Raw genomic sequence first — 22,271 nt, forward strand, 5'->3', positions numbered from 1 at the left:
AATCCCCCAGATATTTGCCACACTTGAGCCATCTGGTCTCAGCTCTGACTTCCACGCAAGTATTTCCAAACCCCACTCTTGTAAAACACCATCCAGGACAAAGGGGCCTGATTGACTGACACTCCATCCACCATCTTAAATAATCAGTCCCTCCACCACCAACACACAGTGGCAGCAGTGTATACAATCTACAATTAGAAACTCGCCAAAACTCCTTCGACAGCACCTTCCAAACCTGCAAGCTCTACCACCTAGAAGGGCAACAGATGAATGGGAACACCATCACCTGCAAGTTCCCCTTCAAGCCACATATCATCCTAACTTGGAACTATATTGCCATTCCTTCACTGTTTCTACGTCAAAATCCTGGAATCCCCTTCTTAACAGCACTGTGAGTGTACCTACACCTCAGGGACTGCAGCGGCTCAAGAAGGTAGCTCACCACCACCTGCTCATTGGTACCAGGGGTGGGCAATACATCAGAGCCAGCTACATCCACATCCTGTAAATGAATTTTAAAAAATTTTGTAAAACACCATTTGAAAGTCCATATACACATCAACTGCAATGTCCTCATCCACCCTCTTCTGTTATCTGATCAAAAGGAAAAGGAAGAGCCCAAAGATAGACAGTTGCAGACCTCTGGAGGCCATGGTGCAGGATAAGGAAAGTAAGTCATAAATGGAGATGCTTGGGCTACGATCAGATCTTTAAGTGTGGAATCAGCTAAGGAGGCGCTAGGCAAATGGGACAATGGAAGGACATGTTATTGTGCATGGAGGGGATGTGTGGGCAGGCACAGCTCACAAAAACTACATGTGCACCACAATATTTTGCAAGTCATGTCAATGCATAACTTTTTCGAGTTTCACAACCCGCAAGAACAAAGAACAAAGAAAATTACAACACAGGAACAGGCCTTTTGGCCTCCAAGCCTGTGCCGACCATGCTGCTCGAATAAACTAAAACCCCATACCCTTCCGGGGACCATAACCCTCCATTCCCATCCTATTCATGTATTTGTCAAGACGCCCCTTAAAAGTCTCTGCTGTACCTGCTTCCACTACCTCCCCCAGCAGTGAGTTCCAGGCACCCACCACCCTCCGTGTAAAAAACTTGCCTCATGCATGTCCTTTAAACCTTGCCCCTCCCACCTTAAACCTTCCAACCTGGGAAAAAGCTTCTGACTATCCACTCTATCCATGCTCCTCATAATCTTGTAGACTGCTATCAGGTCGCCCCTCAACCTCTGTCGTTCCAATGAGAACAAACCAAGTTTCTCCAACCTCTCCTTATAGCTAATGCCCTCCATACCAGGCAACATCCTGGTAAATCTTTTCTGTACCCTCTCTAAAGTCTCCACATCCTTCTGGTGGTGTGGCAACCAGAATTGAACACTATATTCCAAGTGCGGCCTAACTAAGGTTCTATAAAGCTGCAACATGACTTGCCAATTTTTAAACTCAATGCCCTGGCCAATGAAGGCAAGCATGCCGTATGCCTGCTTGACTACCTTTCCCACCTGCGTTGTCACTTTCAGTGACCTCTTGTACCTGTACACCCAGATCCCTTTGTCTATCAATAGTCTTAAGGGTTCTGCCATTTACTGTATATTTCCTATCTGTATTCAACCTTCCTAAATACATTACCTCACATTTGTTCGGATTAAACTCCATCTGCCATCTCTCCGCCCAAGTCTCCAATCGATCTATATCCTGCTGTATCCTCCCTGATGGTCCTCATCGCTATCTGCAATTCCACCAACCTTTGTGTCGACTGCAAACTTACGAATCAAACCAGTTACATTTTCCTCCAAATCATTTTTATATATTACAAACAGCAAAGGTCCCAGCACTGATCCCTGAGGAACGCCACTAGTCATAGCCCTCCATTCAGAAACGCATCCTTCCACTGCTACCCTTTGTCTTCTATGACCAAGCCAGTTCTGTATCCATCTTGCTAGCTCACCTCTGATCCCATGCAACTTCACCTTCTGCACCAGTTTGTCATGAGCGACCTTGTCAAAGGCCTTAATGAGTCCATGTAGACAACATCCACTGCCCTACCCTCATCAATCATCTTTCATCACTTCCTCAAAAAACTCCATCAACCTAACTTTACTAACACAAAAATTTGATATGAAAGTTTATTTTCTGGCAACACCTGAGTTATACTCAAAGAGTCAATGCTGAATACAATGCAATTACATACAGACAGAATTCAAGAAGCTTCAAAATAAGTATCCAAGAACTCTTACCTCTGGTGCAAACATAGTTTCATATGATGGATTGAACATAACTTCCTTCAGCAATGGATCAAGATGAACCCCTGTTTCCACATCTTCCTAGAAGTAAAGAACCACAGGATTTAGAATGGTTCTGCATGGTTGCAGTAGAAAAAGTGCCATCACGATGATCACCTCAAGACTCAATTTTAAAAGCAGAAAAATAGAAGACTTTTGGCTCACATTTTGAATTGGGTGCAGGGAAGCTAGGTAAGATAGGAAATTAGAATACTCTGGAACCCGAAGCTTGCCTCAATTTCTCTGATGATGCTTCACTGAAAACACACTCCACTACATTGGACATTTACCAGACACCAGCAGCAAGTGTAGGCATGTGCAACATATTAATGGAGAAAAAGAAATTAAATTCATAGAATGTTACAGCATTGAAACGGGTCATTCATCTCCTCAAGAAGGTACTGATGCATTTGCCATCTTAGAAAGAAAGTCTAATCCAAAACCACAATTTATTCTACACATACGCTCCATTACTTTAAAAAACATTATTGACTCTACTTCAACATGAGTTTGGAACAGAAAATGCCACATTCTAATATTCCATGCTAAGTTATGGATCAGTTGGTAGCATTCTCCCTTCTAAGGCAGAAGGGTACGACTTTGAGAGTCCTGAAATCAAAATCTCAAGCAACGCACCGTGTACTACTGAGGGAGCATCATTTTTTAATGAAAAACGAACTCTTCTCATCTTATATCCATGTCTCAGGTAGGTGTAGGAGAGCCCATGCACTAGTTTGAAGAAGATCAAGAGAGTTCTCTCCAGAGCCTTGGCTAATATTTATCCCTTAACCAACATTACGGAAACAGATGATGATATTACTGTTTGTGAGACCTTGCAACGTCTGCTCCGTTTCCTACATGCATCAGTATTCAAAAGTAATTCATTGCCGATAAATAGCCTTAGGTCAGTTCTGAAGACAGGAACGGCACTGTATGATGCAAGTTCTTACAATGTAAATCATTTTTTTTATAAGTCTTTAAAAATATTTTGTAATTGTCTTAAATTGGATTGGGTCATTATCTTTGCGGAGTCTGTACATTCTCCCCGTGTCTGCGTGGGTTTCCTCCGGGTCCTCCGGTTTCCTCCCACAGTCCAAAAAATGTATAGTTAGGTGCATTGGCCATGCTAAATTCTCCCTCAGGATACCAGAACAGATGCCGGAGTGTGGTGACTAGGGGACTTTCACAGTAACTTCATTGCAGTGTTAATTTAAATGGACTTGTGACACTGTTAAATAAACTTTAAAATTTATGGCTTATAGAACATAGAACAGTACAGCACAGAACAGGCCCTTCGGCCCACGATGTTGTGCCGAGCTTTATCTGAAACCAAGATCAAGCTATCCCACTCCCTATCATCCTGGTGTGCTCCATGTGCCTATCTAATAACCGCTTAAATGTTCCTAAAGTGTCTGACTCCACTATCACTGCAGGCAGTCCATTCCACACCCCAACCACTCTCTGCGTAAAGAACCTACTTCTGATATCCTTCCTATATCTCCCACCACGAACCCTATAGTTATGCCCCCCTGTAATAGCTCCATCCACCCGAGGAAATAGTCTTTGAACATTCACTCTATCTATCCCCTTCATCATTTTATAAACCTCTATTAAGTCTCCCCTCAGCCTCCTCCGCTCCAGAGAGAACAGCCCTAGCTCCCTCAACCTTTCCTCATAAGACCTACCCTCCAAACCAGGCAGCATCCTGGTAAATCTCCTCTGCACTCTTTCCAGCGCTTCCACATCCTTCTTATAGTGAGGTGACCAGAACTGCACACAATATTCCAAATGTGGTCTCACCAAGGTCCTGTACAGTTGCAGCATAACCCCACGGCTCTTAAACTCCAACCCCCTGTTAATAAAAGCTGACACACTATAGGCCTTCTTCACAGCTCTATCCACTTGAGTGGCAACCTTCAGAGATCTGTGGATATGGACCCCAAGATCTCTCTGTTCCTCCACAGTCTTCAGAACCCTACCTTTGACCCTGTAATCCACATTTAAATTAGTCCTACCAAAATGAATCACCTCACATTTATCAGGGTTAAACTCCATTTGTCATTTTTCAGCCCAGCTTTGCATCCTATCTATGTCTCTTTGCAGCCTACAACACCCCTCCACCTCATCCACTACTCCACCAATCTTGGTGTCATCAGCAAATTTACTGATCCACCCTTCAGCCCCCTCCTCTAAGTCATTAATAAAAATCACAAAGAGCAGAGGACCAAGCACTGATCCCTGTGGCACTCCGCTAGCAACCTGCCTCCAGTCCGAAAATTTTCCATCCACCACCACTCCCTGTCTTCGATCAGACAGCCAGTTACCTATCCAATCGGCCAACTTTCCCTCTATCCCACACCTCCTCACTTTCATCATAAGCCGACCATGGGGGACCTTATCAAACGCCTTACTAAAATCCATGTATATGACATCAACTGCCCTACCTTCATCAACACACTCAGTTACCTCCTCAAAAAATTCAATCAAATTTGTGAGGCACGACTTGCCCTTCACGAATCCGTGCTGACTATCCCGGATTAATCTGCATCTTTCTAAATGGTCGTAAATCCCATCCCTAAGGACCTTTTCCATCAATTTACCAACCACCGAAGTAAGACTAACCGGTCTATAATTACCAGGGTCATTTCTATTCCCTTTCTTAAACAGAGGAACAACATTCGCCATTCTTCAGTCCTCTGGCACCATCCCCGTGGACAGTGAGGACCCAAAGATCAAAGCCAAAGGCTCTGCAATCTCATCCCTTGCCTCCCAAAGAATCCTAGGATATATTTCATCAGGCCCAGAGGACTTATCGACCTTCAGTTTATTCAAAACTGCCAGGACATCCTCCTTCCGAACATCTATTTCCTCCAGCCTATTAGCCTGTAACACCTTCTCTTCCTCAAAAACATGGCCCCTCTCCTTGGTGAACACTGAAGAAAAGTATTCATTCATCACCTCGCCTATCTCTACTGACTCCATACACAAGTTCCCACTACTGTCCTTGACCGGCCCTAACCTCACCCTGGTCATTCTTTTATTCCTCACATAAGAGTAAAAAGCCTTGGGGTTTTCCTTGATCCGACCCGCCAAGGACTTCTCGTGTCCCCTCCTAGCTCTCCTAAGCCCCTTCTTCAGCTCATTCCTTGCTAACTTGTAACCCTCAATCGAGCCATCTGAACCTTGTTTCCTCATCCCTACATAAGCTTCCCTCTTCCTTTTCACGAGACATTCCACCTCTTTCATGAACCATGGTTCCCTCACTCGGCCATTTCCTCCCTGCCTGACAGGGACATACCTATCAAGGACATCCAGTATTTGTTCCTTGAAAAAGTTCCACTTTTCATTAGTGCCTTTCCCTGACAGTTTCTGTTCCCAACTTATGCCCCCTAATTCTTGCCTAATCGCATCATAATTACCTCTCCCCCAATTGTAAACCTTGCCCTGCCGTACGGCCCTATCCCTCTCCATTGCAATAACAAAAGACACCGAATTGTGGTCACTATCTCCAAAGTGCTCTCCCACAACCAAATCTAACACTTGGTCCGGTTCATTTCCCAGTACCAAATCCAATGTGGCCTCACCTCTTGTCGGCCTATCCACATATTGTGTCAGGAAACCCTCCTGCACACACTGCACAAAAACTGCCCCATCCGAACTATTTGACCTACAAAGGTTCCAATCAATATTTGGAAAGTTAAAGTCCCCCATGACAACTACCCTGTGACCCCCACACATATCCATAATCTGCTTAGCAATTTCTTCCTCCACATCTCTATTACTATTTGGGGGCCTATAGTAAACTCCTAACAGCGTGACCGCTCCTTTCCTATTTCTAACCTCAGCCCATATTACCTCAGTGTGCAGACCCCCCTCGAAGTGCCTTTCCGCAGCCGTTAAACTATCCTTGATTAACAATGCTACTCCTCCACATCTTTTACCAGCTTCCCTACACTTACTGAAACATCTATACCCCGGAACGTCCAACAACCATTCCTGTCCTTGTTCTACCCACGTCTCCGTAATGGCCACAACATCGTAGCCCCAAGTACCAATCCACGCCCCAAGTTCATCTACCTTGTTCCAGATGCTCCTTGCATTGAAGTAGACACACTTCAACCCACCTTCCTGTCTACCGGTACCCACCCTTGACCCTGATACCTTCCCCAATACCTCACCACCCTCAACACTGACTTCTGGACTACAACTCCTTTTCCCACTCCCCCAACAAATTAGTTTAAACCCCCCTGAAAGTTAAAGTCTTAACCAATTTTTCCTCCAGTGAAAACTATCATCTGTTATAATTCTTAAACCTTCTCAATTCTAGTTTTAAAATAATTCATCCTCTCTCTTAACAACACAAATCCTCATTTCTGCTTTATATCATAGAATCACTACAGTATAGAAGGAGGCTGTTCAGCCCATCGAGTTTGTACTGAGCACAATCCCACCCAGACCCTATACCCGTAACCCCATACATTTACCCTGCTAATCCCCCTGACACTAGGGTCAATTTAGCATGGCCAATCTGTGGACTGTGGGAGGAAACCGGAGCACCCGGAGAAAACCCACGCAGACAGTGACCCGAGGCCTGAATTGAACCTGGGTCCCTAGCGCAGTGAGGCAGCAATGCCAACCACTGTGTCAACCTGCCGCCCGCCTTCCTTCCCATTTTAAATGCTCAAAACTGTTTATAACAGTTGCCTGTTAGCACAGAATACCTACAGTCCAGAAGGAGTCCATTCAGCCCATTGAGCACTGACAACAAATCCACCCAGAGCCCATCCTGTAACCCCACGCATTTACCCTGTAGTCCCCCTAACACTAAGGGACAAGTTAGCATGGCCAATCAATCTAAGCCACACATCTTAGGAGTGTGGGAGGAAACCGGAGCATCTGGAGGAAACCCACACAGACACGGGGGGAACGTGCAAACTCCACACAGACAATGACCCAAGGCCGTGAGGCAGCTGTGCTGTCCACTTGAATATTGCTGAAAAGAGAAATATATCAGCAAAGCTTTTCATCTTGAACTTTTTATAACAAACTCAAGAATGCCTAACCTTAAACATTCACATTAATTTAGACTACAGGAGAAAAGGTTGATTGGTGATTGGTTTGCAAGTTGCCATGAAGAAAGCAACAGGGAACGATAGGTTCCCCAAGCTCCCAGGCAATTTAAAAAAAAACTAGGCTTGAACATTTTTCTTCTGTTTTCAGAGAATGGATCCTTGTAAAAGAATCCATGTTGCTTCTAATAAGCATAAATGAGCCAAGTTACAAGATCAACTGATCAACTTAAATTGGTTGTTAGTGCAGCTCTGAGCACACTCAGGATTGTTTGGCAAGAGCTGCCCAATCGCAGAATCACAATGTGATGTATCTTTCTTAAATTACCTAGGAGCTTGTGAGCCCTATAGTTTTTCTGTTGCTTTCACCATGGCAATGCCTCAGCCAGAGTCAACCTGACAACCAACTGCACCCTTTTCTCCTATATTTTAAATCATTATGATTGCTTGAAATTTGGCGTTCTTGCATTTAAGCTGATAAGTGCAAGATGAAAAGCTTCAGCAACATCTCTCTTTTCAGCATTACTCGAGTTCTGTTCTACCAAGTATCGGTTAATTTTGTTGTGATCCCAGCTGAAGTTACTACTGGACAAACCAGATGGGCGGCATGGTATATTTTATTTTGTATCGCACATTTATCCTATTAACCTGTAGGCACTTAGCTGGGGTGACATGGCGGCACAGTGGTTAGCACTGCTGCCTCACAGCACCAGAGACCCAGGTTCGAATCCCGGCCTGGGTCACTGTCTGTGCGGAGTCTGCACGTTCTCCCCAATCTGCATGGATTTCCACCGGGTGCTCCAGTTTCTTCCCATAGTCCGAAAGACATGCCAGTTATGTGCATTGGCTATGCTAAATTCTCCCTCAGTGTACCCGAACAGGTACCAAAGTGTGACGATTAGGGGATGCAGTGTTAATGCAAGCCTACTTGTGACACTAATAAATAAACTTTAATTTTAGATCCCAGGGTGGAACCAATTTTCTCTCATAATCGATTTTGGTTTGTGCTTTTTTTAATTCATTCATGTGATGTGAATGTCACTGGCTGAGCCAACATTTATTACCCAAACTGAATTGCCTTTGAACTGACTTTAGTAGCGCGGCCATTTCAGAGGGCAGTTAAGAGTCGACTCGGAAATCACCTTGTAGGCCAGAGCAGGTAAGGATGGCAGAGTTTCTTGGGACATTGCCGAACAGGTTAGATTTACATCAATCAACAATGGTTTCAAAGTTATTGTTAGACTTTTAATTCCAGATTTTTACTGAAATCAAATTACATCATCTGCCATGGTGGGATTCAAACCTGGGTCCCTGGATTGATTTGATTTATTGTCACATGTATTGGTATACAGTGAAAAGTATTGTTTCCGACACTCTATACATAGAGAAGGAAAGGAGGGGATTACTAGTCCAGTGACAATACCACTACATCATTGTCTCCCCATCATCTAATTAGCTCTTTATGGCTTTCATATTATAGATATTCTTTAGTTATGCTAGTCTTTATATCTGGAAATATACTATTTCAAAAGAAACTGATGTGACTCCTCTATTAGGATATAAAACGCATTCTTTAATAAACTCATCTTTTTCCTTACTGAATGCTGCTTAACCTTCACCAATTTCCCATTGCTGATTCACAGCTGTATTTGTCGATATTCCCTTCCATTTAATCTGACCGCTTCCTCTTTTCCACACCAGCCTTATCCATGACTTTTTAATTTATCCTTTATATTTCTATACAGTACCTAATTTTATTGTGGTCATTGCTTCCCAAATGTTGCCCTACTTTTAGGTCACCTATTTGTTTGGCCCAAATAGCCAAAACCAGGTCAAGTACTGCTTCCAACTTCAGTGGTTTGAGTGGTGAATCTTAAAGAACAAGGAAATTAAATAAAGAGGGATTCAGATTCAACATACATATTTTAAACATACACATTTTAAATTAATCATAAACATGTCAATTGGTTCCTGTAGATGTAACTAACAGTATACTGCTACTGCTAGGCTACTGCTCCCAACTGTTGCCTTCCCCAACCCTCTATCATCATCTTCACATCATTCCTCAAAAATCCATCCTTCCCTTGACTGAATCAGGTGGCACAGATGACAGACAATTCTACCGGATTTGAAGTGTCAATACTACCATCCAGTTTCTAAGAGGACAATGAAGTTGTCTAATAGTCCTAGTTCACTTTCACTTTGCAATCTCACTCATAGTCACTCAACCAAGCTTGACTTCATTATTCCCAGTCAGTTGTGAAAGTTTATTTAAAATGTGGAAATCTGATATTAAAGTAATCCACAGATGATAGAGAAACAAAGATTAATCCAAACACCAAAAGCATTGATTCCATTAAATTTTTCCAAAAGCCATGCTGCAAATATCACTGAGCTAATCAAAATGAATGTGTCTGTGTGTTGGGGAGGTCAGAAAGAGTACAAAACAAATTTCCTTTCACAGATTTTCAAGGGTAAACTAAAATCTAATAACATAATCAACTGTCATTTCACTAATTTCCAAAGTAGGCTAAATGATCCATCTACATATAAAGAACAAAGAAAATTAAAGCACAGGAACAGGCCCTTCGGCCCTCGAAGCCTGCACCGACCATGCTGCCCGACTGAACTAAAACCCCCTACACTTCCAGGGACCATATCCCTCTGTTCCCATCCAATTCATGTATTTGTCAAGACGCTCCTTAAAAGTCACTATCATATCTGCTTCCGCTACCTCCCCTGGCAGCGAGTTCCAGGCACCCACCACCCTCTGTGTAAAACATTTGCCTCGTGCATCTCCTTTAAACCTATGCCTCCTAGTAATTGACTCTTCCACCCTGAGAAAAAGCTTCTGACCATCCACTCTGTCCATGCCCCTCATAATCTTGTAGTTTCCATCAGGTCGCCCCTCAACATCTGTTGTTCCAGTGAGAACAAACCAAGTTTCTCCAACCTCTCCTCATAGCTAATGCCCTCCATACCAGGCAACATCCTGGTAAATCTTTTCTATTCCCTCTCCAAAGCCTCTGCATCCTTCTGGTAGTGTGGCGACCAGAATTGAACATTATATTCCAAAGATTCTATAAAACTGCAACGCGACTTGCCAATTTTTAAACTCAGTGCCCCGGCCGATGAAGGCAAGCATGCCGTTTGCCTTCTTGACTACATTCTCCACCTGTGTTGCCACTTTCAGTGACCTGTGTACTTGTACACCCAGATCCTCTGCCTGTCAATACTCTTAAGGGTTCTGCCATTTACTGTATATTTCCTATCTGTATTACACCTTCCAAAATGCATTACCTCACATTTGTCCAGATTAAACTCCATCTGCCATCTCTCCGCCCAAGTCTCCAACTGATCTTTATCCTGCTGTATCCTCTGACGGTCCTTATCGCTATCTATAAATCCACCAACCTTTGTGTCGTCCGCAAACTTACTAATCAAACCAGTTACATTTTCCTCCAAATCATTTATATATATTACAAACAGCAAGGGTCCCAACACTGATCCTTGAAGAACGTCCCTTGTCACAGCCCCCCATTCAGCAACGCACCCTTCCACTGCTACCCTCTGTCTTCTATGACTGAGCCATCTTAACAGCTCATCTCTGATCTTGCTTCTGCGGGAGTGAAACAAGTGAGCAACAACAGTCCACGGTCTGCTTCAAATGTCCCCTAAAGATATGTCACCTTGGTTCCTCAATGGTACATCAGCACATTATCAATGACTTGTCAAATAGTCTCTGAGGAGCATAGGAATTAGGAGCAGAAGTAAGCAAATTCAGCCCTTCGACCCTGTTCCACCAGTCAATTAGATCACTTGAATGGGTGTAAATTGAGAGAGGTGGATGCTCAATGAGACCTTGGAGTCCTCATGCATCAGTTGCTGAAAGTAAGCGCACAGGTACAGCAGGCAGTAAAGGCAGCAAAAGGGATGTTGGTCTTCATAGTGAGGGGATTTAAGTATAAGAATATAGATGTTTTGTTGCAATTGTATAGGGCGTTGGTTAGGTCACATCTGGAATATCGTGTGCAGTTTTGGTGTCCTTATCTGAGGAGGGATGTCCTTGCTATAGAGGGAGTACAGCCAAGGTCTGTCATATGAGGAGAGACTAAGTCGGTTAGGATTATATTGACTGGAGTTTAGAAGAGTGAGAGGGGAATCTCATAGAAACGTATAAAAATTCTAATAGGGTTTAGCCAGGGTAGATTCAGAAAGAATGTTCCCAATGGTGGGGGAGTCCAGAACTATGGTTCATAGTTTGATGATATGGGGTAAACCTTTTAGAACTGAGGTGAGGAAATATTTCTTCACCCAGAGGGTGGTGAACGTGTGGAATTCACAACCACGGAATGCAGTTGAGGCCAGGTCAAATGAGGACATTTGAGGAAATGTCTGATTTCAAGAAGAAATGAGATATAGCTCTCGGGGCTAAAGGGATCAAGGGATATGGGGAAAAGGGGGGATCAGGTTTTTGAATTTGATGATCAGCCATGATCCTAATGAATGGCGGAGCAGGCTCAAAAGGCCAAATGACCTACTCCTGCTTTTAGTTTCTATGATGTCTGATCTCTCCCTGATCTCAAACCCACCTCCCCACTTGTTCCCCATATCCTTTTTTTAAATTAGAAATATATCTATCTCCTTCTTGAAACAATTCAGGCTCCACCACACTATGGGGCAGCGAGTCCCACAAATTCACCACCCTCTGCAAGTAGTAGTTCCTTCTCATCTCAGTTTTAAATCTACCGCCTCTCAACCTATTGCTGTGAAGGGTCTTTTTCCGGCTGGATGCCTGTGACTAGTGGTGTTCCGCAGGGCTCTGTATTGGGACCTCTGCTGTTTGTGATTTATATAAACAATCTGGAAGAAGGTGTAACTGGGGTGATCAGTAAGTTTGCGGACGACACGAAAATGGCTGGACTTGCAGATAGTGAGGAACATTGTCAGAGGCTACAGAAGGATATAGATAGGCTGGAAATTTGGGCAAAGAAATGGCAGATGGAGTTCAATCCAGATAAATGCGAAGTGATGCATTTTGGTAGAACTAACGTACGGGGGAGCTATACTAAAAATGGCAGAACCATAAAGGGTGTAGATACGCAGAGGGACCTGGGTGTGCAAGTCCACAGATCCTTGAAGGTGACGGCACAGGTGGAGAAGGTAGTGAAGAAGGTATATGGCATGCTTGCCTTTATAGGACGGGGCATAGAGTATAAAAGTTGGGGTCTGATGTTGCGGTTGTATAGAACGTTGGTTCGGCCGCATTTGGAATACTGCGCACAGTTCTGGTCGCCACACTACCGGAAGGACGTGGAGGCTTTAGAGAGAATACAGAGGAGGTTTACCAGGATGTTGCCTGGTATGGAAGGGCTTAGTTATGAGGAGAGATTGGGTAAACTGGGGTTGTTCTCACTGGAAAGACGGAGGATGAGGGGTGACCTAATAGAGGTGTATAAAATTATGAAAGGCATAGATAGGGTGAACACTGGGAAGCTTTTTCCCAGGTCGGTGGTGACGTTCATGAGGGTTCATAGGTTCAAGGTGAGGGGGGGGTTTAACACGGATATCAGAAGGACGTATTTTACGCAGATGGTGGTGGGGGCCTGGAATGCGCTGCCGGGCAAGGTGGTGGAGGCGGACACACTGGGAACGTTTAAGACTTATCTAGATAGCCACATGAATGGAGTGGGAATGGAGGGATACAAAAGAATGGTCTAGTTTGGACCAGGGAGCGGCGCAGGCTTGGAGGGCCGAAGGGCCTGTTCCTGTGCTGTATTGTTCTTTGTTCTCTTTGTGACCTCTTGTTGGAGATGGCTTCATAAGATGAAACATTTGGTCTACATTTACTTCATCAATCCCTTTTAAAAGTTTATATACCTCGATCAGTTCCCCTCTCTTTCTGTACTGTGGCCAACCACTTTTGACACCTAGTTATGCTTGGCCCAGTATTATAACGACATTAAAAACAGTCTGGCACGGACACACCAGCCTCCAGTGCTTTTCCTTTCTAACAAGTCCACCAGCTGGGTCAGAGAGGGAGAGTGTGTTTGTGAGATGATAGCCGACAGACTATAACCCATGTGCACAGCTGGGCCTGGCCAAGGCCTCCCCACACCCACCTTGACAGCAACCTCGGGCGCCGAGTTCAAAGCCAGGGAGCCGTGAAGGCGTGACATGGATTTGCCGGGGTCGAGAGGGTGTAAGTGAGCCACGGCGTCCTGGCTGGGAACTTCTCCGCATTCCCCATCCGAGTCGCCACCGCTTTCGCTGCCGCTGCCGTAGGAAGCCAGAGCCGCGATGGCCGACATCTTGGAGGGCGGCACAAGTCAGTCAAACAACAAGGCGTCCTTGAAGATCGGCAACTTAACTGGGCCAGATGTCAACAGGCTGACTGATATCGACTTCGCCGCGGCGTCCTCCCTTTTAAATCGAGAGCATTTCTCTCGGCTGGCTCTCCCAATGTGTCGCCCTGTCGGCTTTCAGTCAAACTTGCTTCAGTTATGATTATTTACTACGCGGCTGCCAGGTCCACAGTCCCGCCCCCGACCACCTGATTGACAGGCCAGGAAAAAAGTGGGCGTGTCGGCCGCTCCGGTCCTCTGTTTTCTATTGGTCCACTGGCCCGTCCATCAGGTGACGTCACAGGCCGGTGCGCTGCCCTCCCCTCCCCCACATTCCAACCCTTGGTCCGTGCCATCGGGATTCTCCGCGCAAGGAGAGAGGGGGGGTGGACGCTGCTGCGTGGGGCCGGATAGTCTCGGCTGAGGACCAAACCGCCGCCATCAGTAACTTAGAAAAGGCCAGTGGGTGTCTGCGATTTGGGAGCCGAAAACGCAGCGGCTTGCGGGGTCGGGTAGAGTGGGCGAGTGGCCTCGCCGCCGGTGTGATGTCCCCTGTGCGGTGCCCTTGATGTGCGCCATTCCGGCCGGAGCGGCGGTGTTGTTATCGAGACCGGCGAAAACTTGGGGCGTCAGTGAAAGCGGACCGGTTAGAGCGAAGCTCTGGAGACGGCGGCGGCTCGAGCGCGGACAATGAAGGCGTTATTCTCCAACTGAACAGCGTTCCAATCCTTTTTAAAATTAAATACCTCCATCCCTATCTCTCTCTCTCTCTCTCGGAAGATTATTTAACAAAAATCACACAATAAAACCCGCTCGAGCTGGTAAGAGTTTACGGGGTACGTAATTTTAATCTCAGTGAATGAAATGTCGGGGATTTTATTTATTGTTGCAGTGTATTTTTTTGTCTCCTAGCAGAAGGTGTGCGGGGACGCATTTTTTTTTAAAAATTCCAGCCTGCATCTTTCCCTTTTTTTATTTTTCGGCGTTTCTTATCCTCCACCACCACCCCCCCCCCCCCCCCCCTCCGTTTCTCTGTTGTTGCTGCCGAGGCCCCCCGGGCAGGTAATGATGGGTGGCTAGATGAGCTGCTCGGATTTACCTGAGCTTCTCAGTCCTGAATGCCTCTCACACTTAACACCGACCATTCAGCTCCACCGGCCACAGCGCCTGTTATCCTGCAGGGAAAGGAGCCTGAGCTTTCTGCAACTCCTCACACTCTCTTTTACACACACACTCCATTGAGATGGCACCTTTTTGGAAGCAGGGACTCTTCCTTCCCCCGTTTTTCTGGATTGCAAAATTGTTGAATTATTTTCTGTTCTGAATCATTTTGCTGTTGGGTTTTGAGATTTCCCCATCCACTCAATTTCCACAGCAAAGTATAGGGATGGATGAATGGGGGAATTATCTTGCGATCTCCCCATACAAAAGAAGGTTTCTTCCTTGCTGCCATTAGACTTTTGAATGGATCTAGTTTATATTAAGTTGATCCTTCTCTACACCGCAGCTATGACTGTAACACTACATTCTGCACCGTCTCCTCCCCTTCAGATTTACAATGACAAGTGCCACTTTCCCAGACCCGGTCTAACGGGGGTGCTGTGCATTTTTGTGAATGGTGTGCAGCCCTACCATCTGTGAAGTTTTAAATGTTATCCTTTTCAGGGGCAGTACTCAATGTGCACTGAAGTGGTGTATCACAGAGCACAGACGGTGGCTAATTTATTGTGTATGAAACACCTTTGATTGGGATGTGTGAGAAACGTCCTGCTTGTTGTGTTGCTGTTATTGACCGTGTTAGTGCCAGTGCTGGTGAGCAAGTTTTCTCGACTGTGTTCCTTCCCGCCCCCCTTGACCCACAAATTGAGCTTGAGAAGGCTGAATTGAAGCTTTAAACTCTGCCGCCCGCAGTACTTGATTCCCACACCAGAGGATGATCGCAGACCTGGACTCCCTGAGTATTTTGTCTCAATTTAAGATCTTCCCACACGGGTCTTGCCTCGTTTTTGAAGTGTCTCAATATTGAGATCAGCTATAAACGAATGGAGCAGAGAGCGGTAGGAAATTTAAGCAAGAAGATTTAAAAGCCCAATATTAATACGTTGGGTTTTTGTTCTACTGTAGAGTACTGTGTTTACATGCTTATGGATCTTTTTACAAAGCAAAGCTGGATTTGCAAACGACTTTTAAATGTGCACCAACGATTTATTTTTAAAAGCGACTTACAGATCCGACTAACATAAATCGTAATTGTGAATGTTCCTGAATTTCTTTCTAGTATAAATTAACATGGACTATTTTCCCAAGCTTGCAGCTTCAAATGAAGGGAAATTATCAGTTTGAGTTCAGTCCTATTTCATAACTACTCTCTCAAATCAGCATGATATCTGTTACTGGTTTTTATTGCTTTTTTTTGCAAAGTTTAGATTTTCCTGTGGTTGAAACGCATCTCCCTTTCTGCTAATGGTAATATTTCAGCATTCACTTGTGCTTACATAGCACCTTTATCAATGGAAAACGTCCCAAGGGGAAACAATACAAGTATTAACAGACAAATAGTGGACAATGAACTATATTAGTGCACGTAACCGAAAGGCACCTGTTAAGGAGCAACTTGTAGGAGGTTAAAGATAGAGACATTTTAAGGGGAGAATTCCAGAGCTTAGACCTATGGCATGGCAACCAATGATATGGAAAATAAATTGGGGATATGCACATGAGGCTGGAGAAGTCTGAAGAGAGGGTATGGCATTGGGGTAGGAATTACCATGGAGGAACTTGAACAACAGGATGATTTGAAGTTTTCTGAATATCAGAAAAATGAATTGATTTATTGTCACATATATACAGTGAAAAGTATTGTTTCTTGCACGCTATACGGACACAGCATATCATACATAGAGAAGGAAAGGGGAGAGTGCAGAATGTAGTGTTAGTCATAGCTAGGGTGTAGAGAAAGATCAACTTATTGCAAGGTAGATCCAGTCAAAAGTTCAAAATCCAGGCAGCAGGAAAGAAGATGTTTTTGAATTGATCGATATGTGATCTCAGACTTTTATATCTTTTTCCCGATGGAAGAAGGTGGGAGAGAGTACGTCCGGGATGCGTGGGGTCCTTAATTATGCTGGCTGCTTTTCCGAGGCAGCAGGAAGTGTAGACAGTGTCAATGGAAATGAATGGTACTTGCTACGTGTTGGGTATTAGCAACAGTGTTTCACATGAGCTTAAGAGTGGCAATAGTAGGTCAATCAGGCGAGCATGTCTTGGGCAGCCAAATTGGACAGTCCTTTCTTTCCCCCATTTAAGTGCCCATTTGGCTCCCTGTTTACTGTTCAATGTCAATAAACAAGTTGCATCAGGAACTGAGGAAAACGTGGACCCATCGCCATTTAGTTATGTTCAGTATTAAAACTAAATGTTCCAAGTGAGCTAACCGTTTCTCCACAAAAGGTGCCACATTTTTAAAAATTATTTTCATTCATGGGACATGGATGTCGCTGGCTGGCCAGCATTTATTTCCCATCCCTGGTTGCCCTTGAGAAGGTGGCAGTGAGCTGTCTTCTTGAAATGCTGCATGTTTAGGAACATGCAGTTGTGCAGTTTTAAATTTTTAGATGACTTGCTGAAGCCATAAAAATGCAAGGACAGAGAAAATACAAAGCAGATTTCAATGAAGATAAATTTAAAAGAACTAAAGAATAACTTTTCTGTAACACCTAAATTCTATGCCTACTTTTGCATCCATTTTGACCCAACATAACTTTATGAAATTTGCATTTAAGGCTTGCATGGTCAAACTCTGAGCCAAGATATGTCATATACTTCTGCTTGATCCTTTTAACATAGGTTTTTACTTTGTGTCTTGGCTGCCAATGCATGGGAAATTTCACCAAATGTTTTAAAAGGTGGCTATTAATGTGTTCATGAATTTGTGAAATGGTTTAAACAATTTGAAACGTGAAAGATCTTCTGTGTTTGTAGGCAGAGAATATCAAGATATAAATAAAATTGACTTTACTAAAAATCAAAATTTTGAACATATTGTGGTTTTCATTAAAAACGAATCTTAAAATTTGTGGAGAAATATTTTAATATTTCTGTATGTCTCATTAAATGTCTTGCATATTGTTATAAACAAATACAGAAAATATGATTCATAGTGAAATCATACTCTTTTGCACACAGATTTTGCTGCACTAGTCTACTTGTTTTACTACACCAAATAATATTGTCAAACAATCTAACTTGCAAAGCAGTTCCTTTAACATTAGGCACTTCATTATCTTGCTTTTTGACTTGGAAAAATACAAATTGAGAGAATAAGGAAACGTGTTTGACATTTATCATGAATTGAGGTTATTTGATAAATGTACATAAGATTAGTTATGGCTTCTCTGAATTTGAGCAGATCATTATTTATCATGAAAGGGTAACACCTATCCTTTATCAGCTCATTTGCAATTCAGATGCAGTATTGTAAGTACATATTCCATCTGGTCTTGAGTATGTAGATAATTCACTGGATGTGCCAAATATGAAATGGTGCAATTCAATGTATATATGAAACAGTGCAATTCAATGGATTTATTTAAATCAAAGACTGATTATAATAGTGCATTATTAATTAATGACAATCGTTTAAAATATATTGAACAGTAATTTTAAGTCCTACAAGGCTCATACTAGCACAGTAAGGCTGTATACTGTGCTTTATGCAAAATATTGCCATGGGCAGTAATGGCTTTGCTTGTCATAAAAAGTTTAAATCATTGCCAAATGATAAATGAAAATGACACAACTTCCAAATCAATGAATTAATGTTGTGATTTCTATTCAGAACAAGGCTTTCTTTTTCTTTACCCTTTTGCTCACTAAGAGTATGGTTCCAAGCAGGGTTTGCTGTTGGTCCATTCTTGGGTTCATTGATGTAAGACACACCCATAAGCAGATCCCATCTTTCCACTCACCAAAGTTAACCCACACTACCAAATATTGATTTGTGTAGTCAAGGGAGTTGTAACCATGAGTCCCTTTTGACATAAAATCTGGATATCATAAACTTAATACTTTTATGTGCCCTTTTCCAATCTTTGTATCAGCCAAAATGATGAATACTCTGGTAAGAGCATGTCAGTGACTAATCTGGAAACTGGTTTATTATTAATGGATATACATGTATGATTCACTAAAAGTAGCAGCTTTACACTTCAATATTTCCAGCAACATGCACTGCAACCAAAAAGCACTATTCTATCCTAGCTATCTGAAGAAATATTCATTTTTTGGTTTTATTTCCTTTCCAGTTAGTTTTTAACTGGAAAAAAATGTTTTTTCCTGTGAATGGATACTTTATTCATAAAATTTGTAAAGGTACATTATGAACAGTTACATAAAGTGCAAACTTGATCAACTTTCTACATACTGTGTGGCACTTTGAGTTGCCTCGTCACACTTACAGTTGCAGGTTATATTAACAATGTTTTGTCAAATATACAGCCCAAAGGGTTTTTACACTGTTTCCATCCCTTCGTTATACTAAGGGAGAGTCTTAAACTGTGACCTTGCCCCATTGGACCTGCAAAGTTTGGGTCAGCCACTGCACAGTGGTCCTGAGTTCTGGAACTTGGAATGTGCCAATCTGCTGCACTTCGACAACTCTTAACGCTGGAAGACCAAAGAGCATCTTTGGCCCTTCAGCAGCAGTTGATGTTTATCTTTGCCTGCCTGCCTGGAAATGCGTGTAGAGCTCAGAATCCTATGTTATGGAGCAGCTCAGGATGAACCTCAAAACTACTGTGTTGTGCTATATCCACAGCTGCTTTCGTGTAGCTTTTGTTGGACCAGGCTGACCCTGAACATGGGTTCTGCTCTTCTCCTTTTATGTTCATTCTGACTCTAGGCAGTATTACCACGCCAACCTACAATTACTCCTGTTGAGCTTAAATGATCAAGTTAATCAGAGTAGTAGCGAATGAACAATCAGTGTAATATCCAAACTAACTTCCATTGTCTGAAGTATACTGATTCAATCATCCTGTCTGAATACTAATCTGGACTCCCCCACCTGCCCATCCTACAGTTATGTGAATTTATTCCTTTCATGTCTGGTTTTAATGAATATTACATTGAGGTCCACTGTGGTACTGTTAGCAGAAGCTCAGTATCCACTATATTCATTATAACTGGTTTTTGGCTGGGAATTTTTGCAATTTGACCATACTATTGCCCAATCACTTAAGACTATCTAATACTTGTTAGTGTGTGTTGAATTGTTTATGGGTTCAACAGTGTAGTAACCATTTTTGTGCATGTGTTGTCACGGAATATAAAACCTTTTTGTGTGTAATGGCCCGTCTTGTCACTGAATTAATCCTGTTGGGTTTTTGTCTGGGGAACAAAACTAAAGACTTTGATCTTGGTTTTTGTTTCTTGGTGAAATGGAAATCAATTCTATATTTTTTGAATTCAAAAATGTGTACATTTACTAAACTATAATATTCGTATCAATTGCTCCAGAGATGTCTGGCCACAAAATGGACGTAGAACCAAAGTTTCTCCCTTTTCTTCATTCTCCTAAACTTAGTTGTTGACATTGCAAGGATGACATTTTAAATCCAAACTCCTCCAAGTAATATAAATCCACAGAATAGTTTTTTTCTGCTACAGCAACGGTATATATTTTGTATCGCACATTTATCCCATTAAAAACTTGTAGGCACTTAGCTGGGGCAGCACGGTGGCACAGTGATTAGCACTGCTGCCTTACAGTGCCAGGGACCCTGGTTTGATTCCCAGCTTGGGTCACTGTCTGTGTGTGGAGTCTGCATGTTCTCTCTGTGTCTGCGTAGGTTTCCTCCAGGTGCTCTGGTTTCCTCCCACAGTCTGAAAGCCATGCTGGTTAGGTGCATTGGCCATGTTAAATTGTGTTCCAAACAGGCGCCGGAGTGTGACAACTAGGGGATTTTTGCAGTAACTTCATTGCAGTGTTAATATAAGTCGTCTTGTGACACTAAATACACTTTTTAGAAAAACTTATTTTATATGGACTACATAAGATATTAGGGCAGATGACAAAAGGCATAAGAGTGGAATCGGAACTGTGGCCAAACCATGGCTTACAAGGGCAATTTGAGATAGTATTAGATTAAAAGAAGTATACAAATTAGCAAAAAAACAATGGGCCTGAGGATTTGGAGTAGTTTAAAATTCAGCAAAGGAGGACCAAGGGATTGCTTAAGAAGGGGAAAATAGACTCTGAAAGTAAGCTAGTGGGAAACGTAAAAACTGACCATTTCTACAGGCATGTGAAGAGAAAGAGATTGACAAAAACGAATGCAGGTCCCTTACAGTCAGAAATGGAATTCATAACTGGGAACAAAGAAATGATTTGGGAACTAAATTCATACTTCTGTCTTCACAAAGGAAGATGTGAATAATGTACCAGAAATTCTGAGAGAAACAGGGTTTTAGTGAGGAGCCGAAGGAAATCAGTGTTAGAGAAATGATTTTGTAGATATTAAGATTGAAGATGGGTAAATCTCCAGAGTCTCATCATTTTCGTCCCAGAGTACTTAAGGAAGTGGCCCTAGAAATAGATCAATTGGTAATTTTCCAAAATTCTTTGGACTCTGGAATGGTTCCTACAGATTGGAGGGTAGCCAATGTAAGCCCGCTATTCCAAAAGGGAGGTAGAGAGAAAATGGGGAACTATAGACCAGTGAGCCTAACATCGGTACTGGGGAAGTTGCTAGAGTCTATTATCAAGGATTTCATAGCACAGCATTTGGAAAGCAGTGGTATAACCAGACAAAGTCAGCATGGATTTAAGAAAGGAAAATAATGCTTGGCAAATCTACTGGAATTCTTTGCAAATGGTGCAAAGTTGGATGGGAAGGTGAGCTGTGAGGAGGATGCAGAGATGCTTCAACATGATTTCGACAGGCTGAATGAGTAGGCATATGCATGGCAGATGCAATATAATGTGGATAAATGTGCCCTTGGAAGGCAAAAATTGGAAGGCAGATTATTATTTGGGTTTAAATTGAGATGGATACTCGGCAAAACCTTGGTGTCTTCATGCATCAGTTGCTGAAAGTAAGAAGGCAAATGGTATGTTGGCCTTCATAGCAAGAAGATTTGACTACAGGAATAGGGATGTTTAATGCAATTGTATAGGGTGTTGGTGAGGCCACACCTGGAGTATCGTGTGCAGATTTGGTGGCATTATCTGAGGAAGGATGTTTCTGCTATAGGAGGAGTGCAGCAAAGGTTTACCAGGCTGATGGAAGGACTGTCTTATGAGGAGAGACTAAGTCTGTTAGGATTATGTTCATTGGAGGTTAGAGTGAGGGGATCTCATAGAAACTTTAAAAATTCTAACAGGATTAGACAGGGTAGATTCAGAAGAAATGTTCCTGAGGTGAGGAGAAATTTCTTCATCCAAAGAGTGGTGAATCTGGAATTTGCTACCACAAAGTAGTTGAGGCCAAAACGTTGTATGATGTCAAGAAGGAATTAAATATAGCTCATGGGGCTAAAGGGATATGAGAGGAAGGT

The 22,271-nt window shown here is 43.0% G+C and overlaps 2 protein-coding genes across 4 annotated transcripts in view; one reads left to right on the plus strand and one right to left on the minus strand.

Moving 5' to 3' along the window:
- The window catches only part of cdc40 (cell division cycle 40 homolog (S. cerevisiae)), a 133,663-nt gene extending 119,741 nt beyond the window's left edge, over positions 1–13,922 (minus strand). Inside the window, exons 1-2 of the mRNA XM_078212365.1 lie at positions 13,494–13,922; positions 2,258–2,344 (exon numbers count right to left, since the gene is read on the minus strand). Coding sequence (XP_078068491.1) covers positions 2,258–2,344; positions 13,494–13,682 — 276 coding nt within the window. The 5' untranslated portion in view covers positions 13,683–13,922. The remainder of the gene's footprint in view (positions 1–2,257; positions 2,345–13,493) is intronic.
- A 171-nt stretch (positions 13,923–14,093) lies between these two features.
- wasf1 (WASP family member 1) overlaps positions 14,094–22,271 on the plus strand; it is a 128,027-nt gene continuing 119,849 nt past the window's right edge. The window contains exon 1 of one of the 3 annotated variants that reach the window (XM_078212335.1): positions 14,094–14,536. The gene's annotated coding sequence lies outside the window, so the exon portion shown is untranslated. Of the gene's footprint in view, positions 14,552–22,271 lie in introns of all 3 variants that reach the window. The other 2 variants (XM_078212336.1, XM_078212337.1) reach the window with 2 other exon arrangements.

The sequence above is a fragment of the Mustelus asterias genome, chromosome 5, assembly GCF_964213995.1.
Source record: "Mustelus asterias chromosome 5, sMusAst1.hap1.1, whole genome shotgun sequence".
In the NCBI taxonomy this organism is placed as follows: domain Eukaryota; kingdom Metazoa; phylum Chordata; class Chondrichthyes; order Carcharhiniformes; family Triakidae; genus Mustelus; species Mustelus asterias.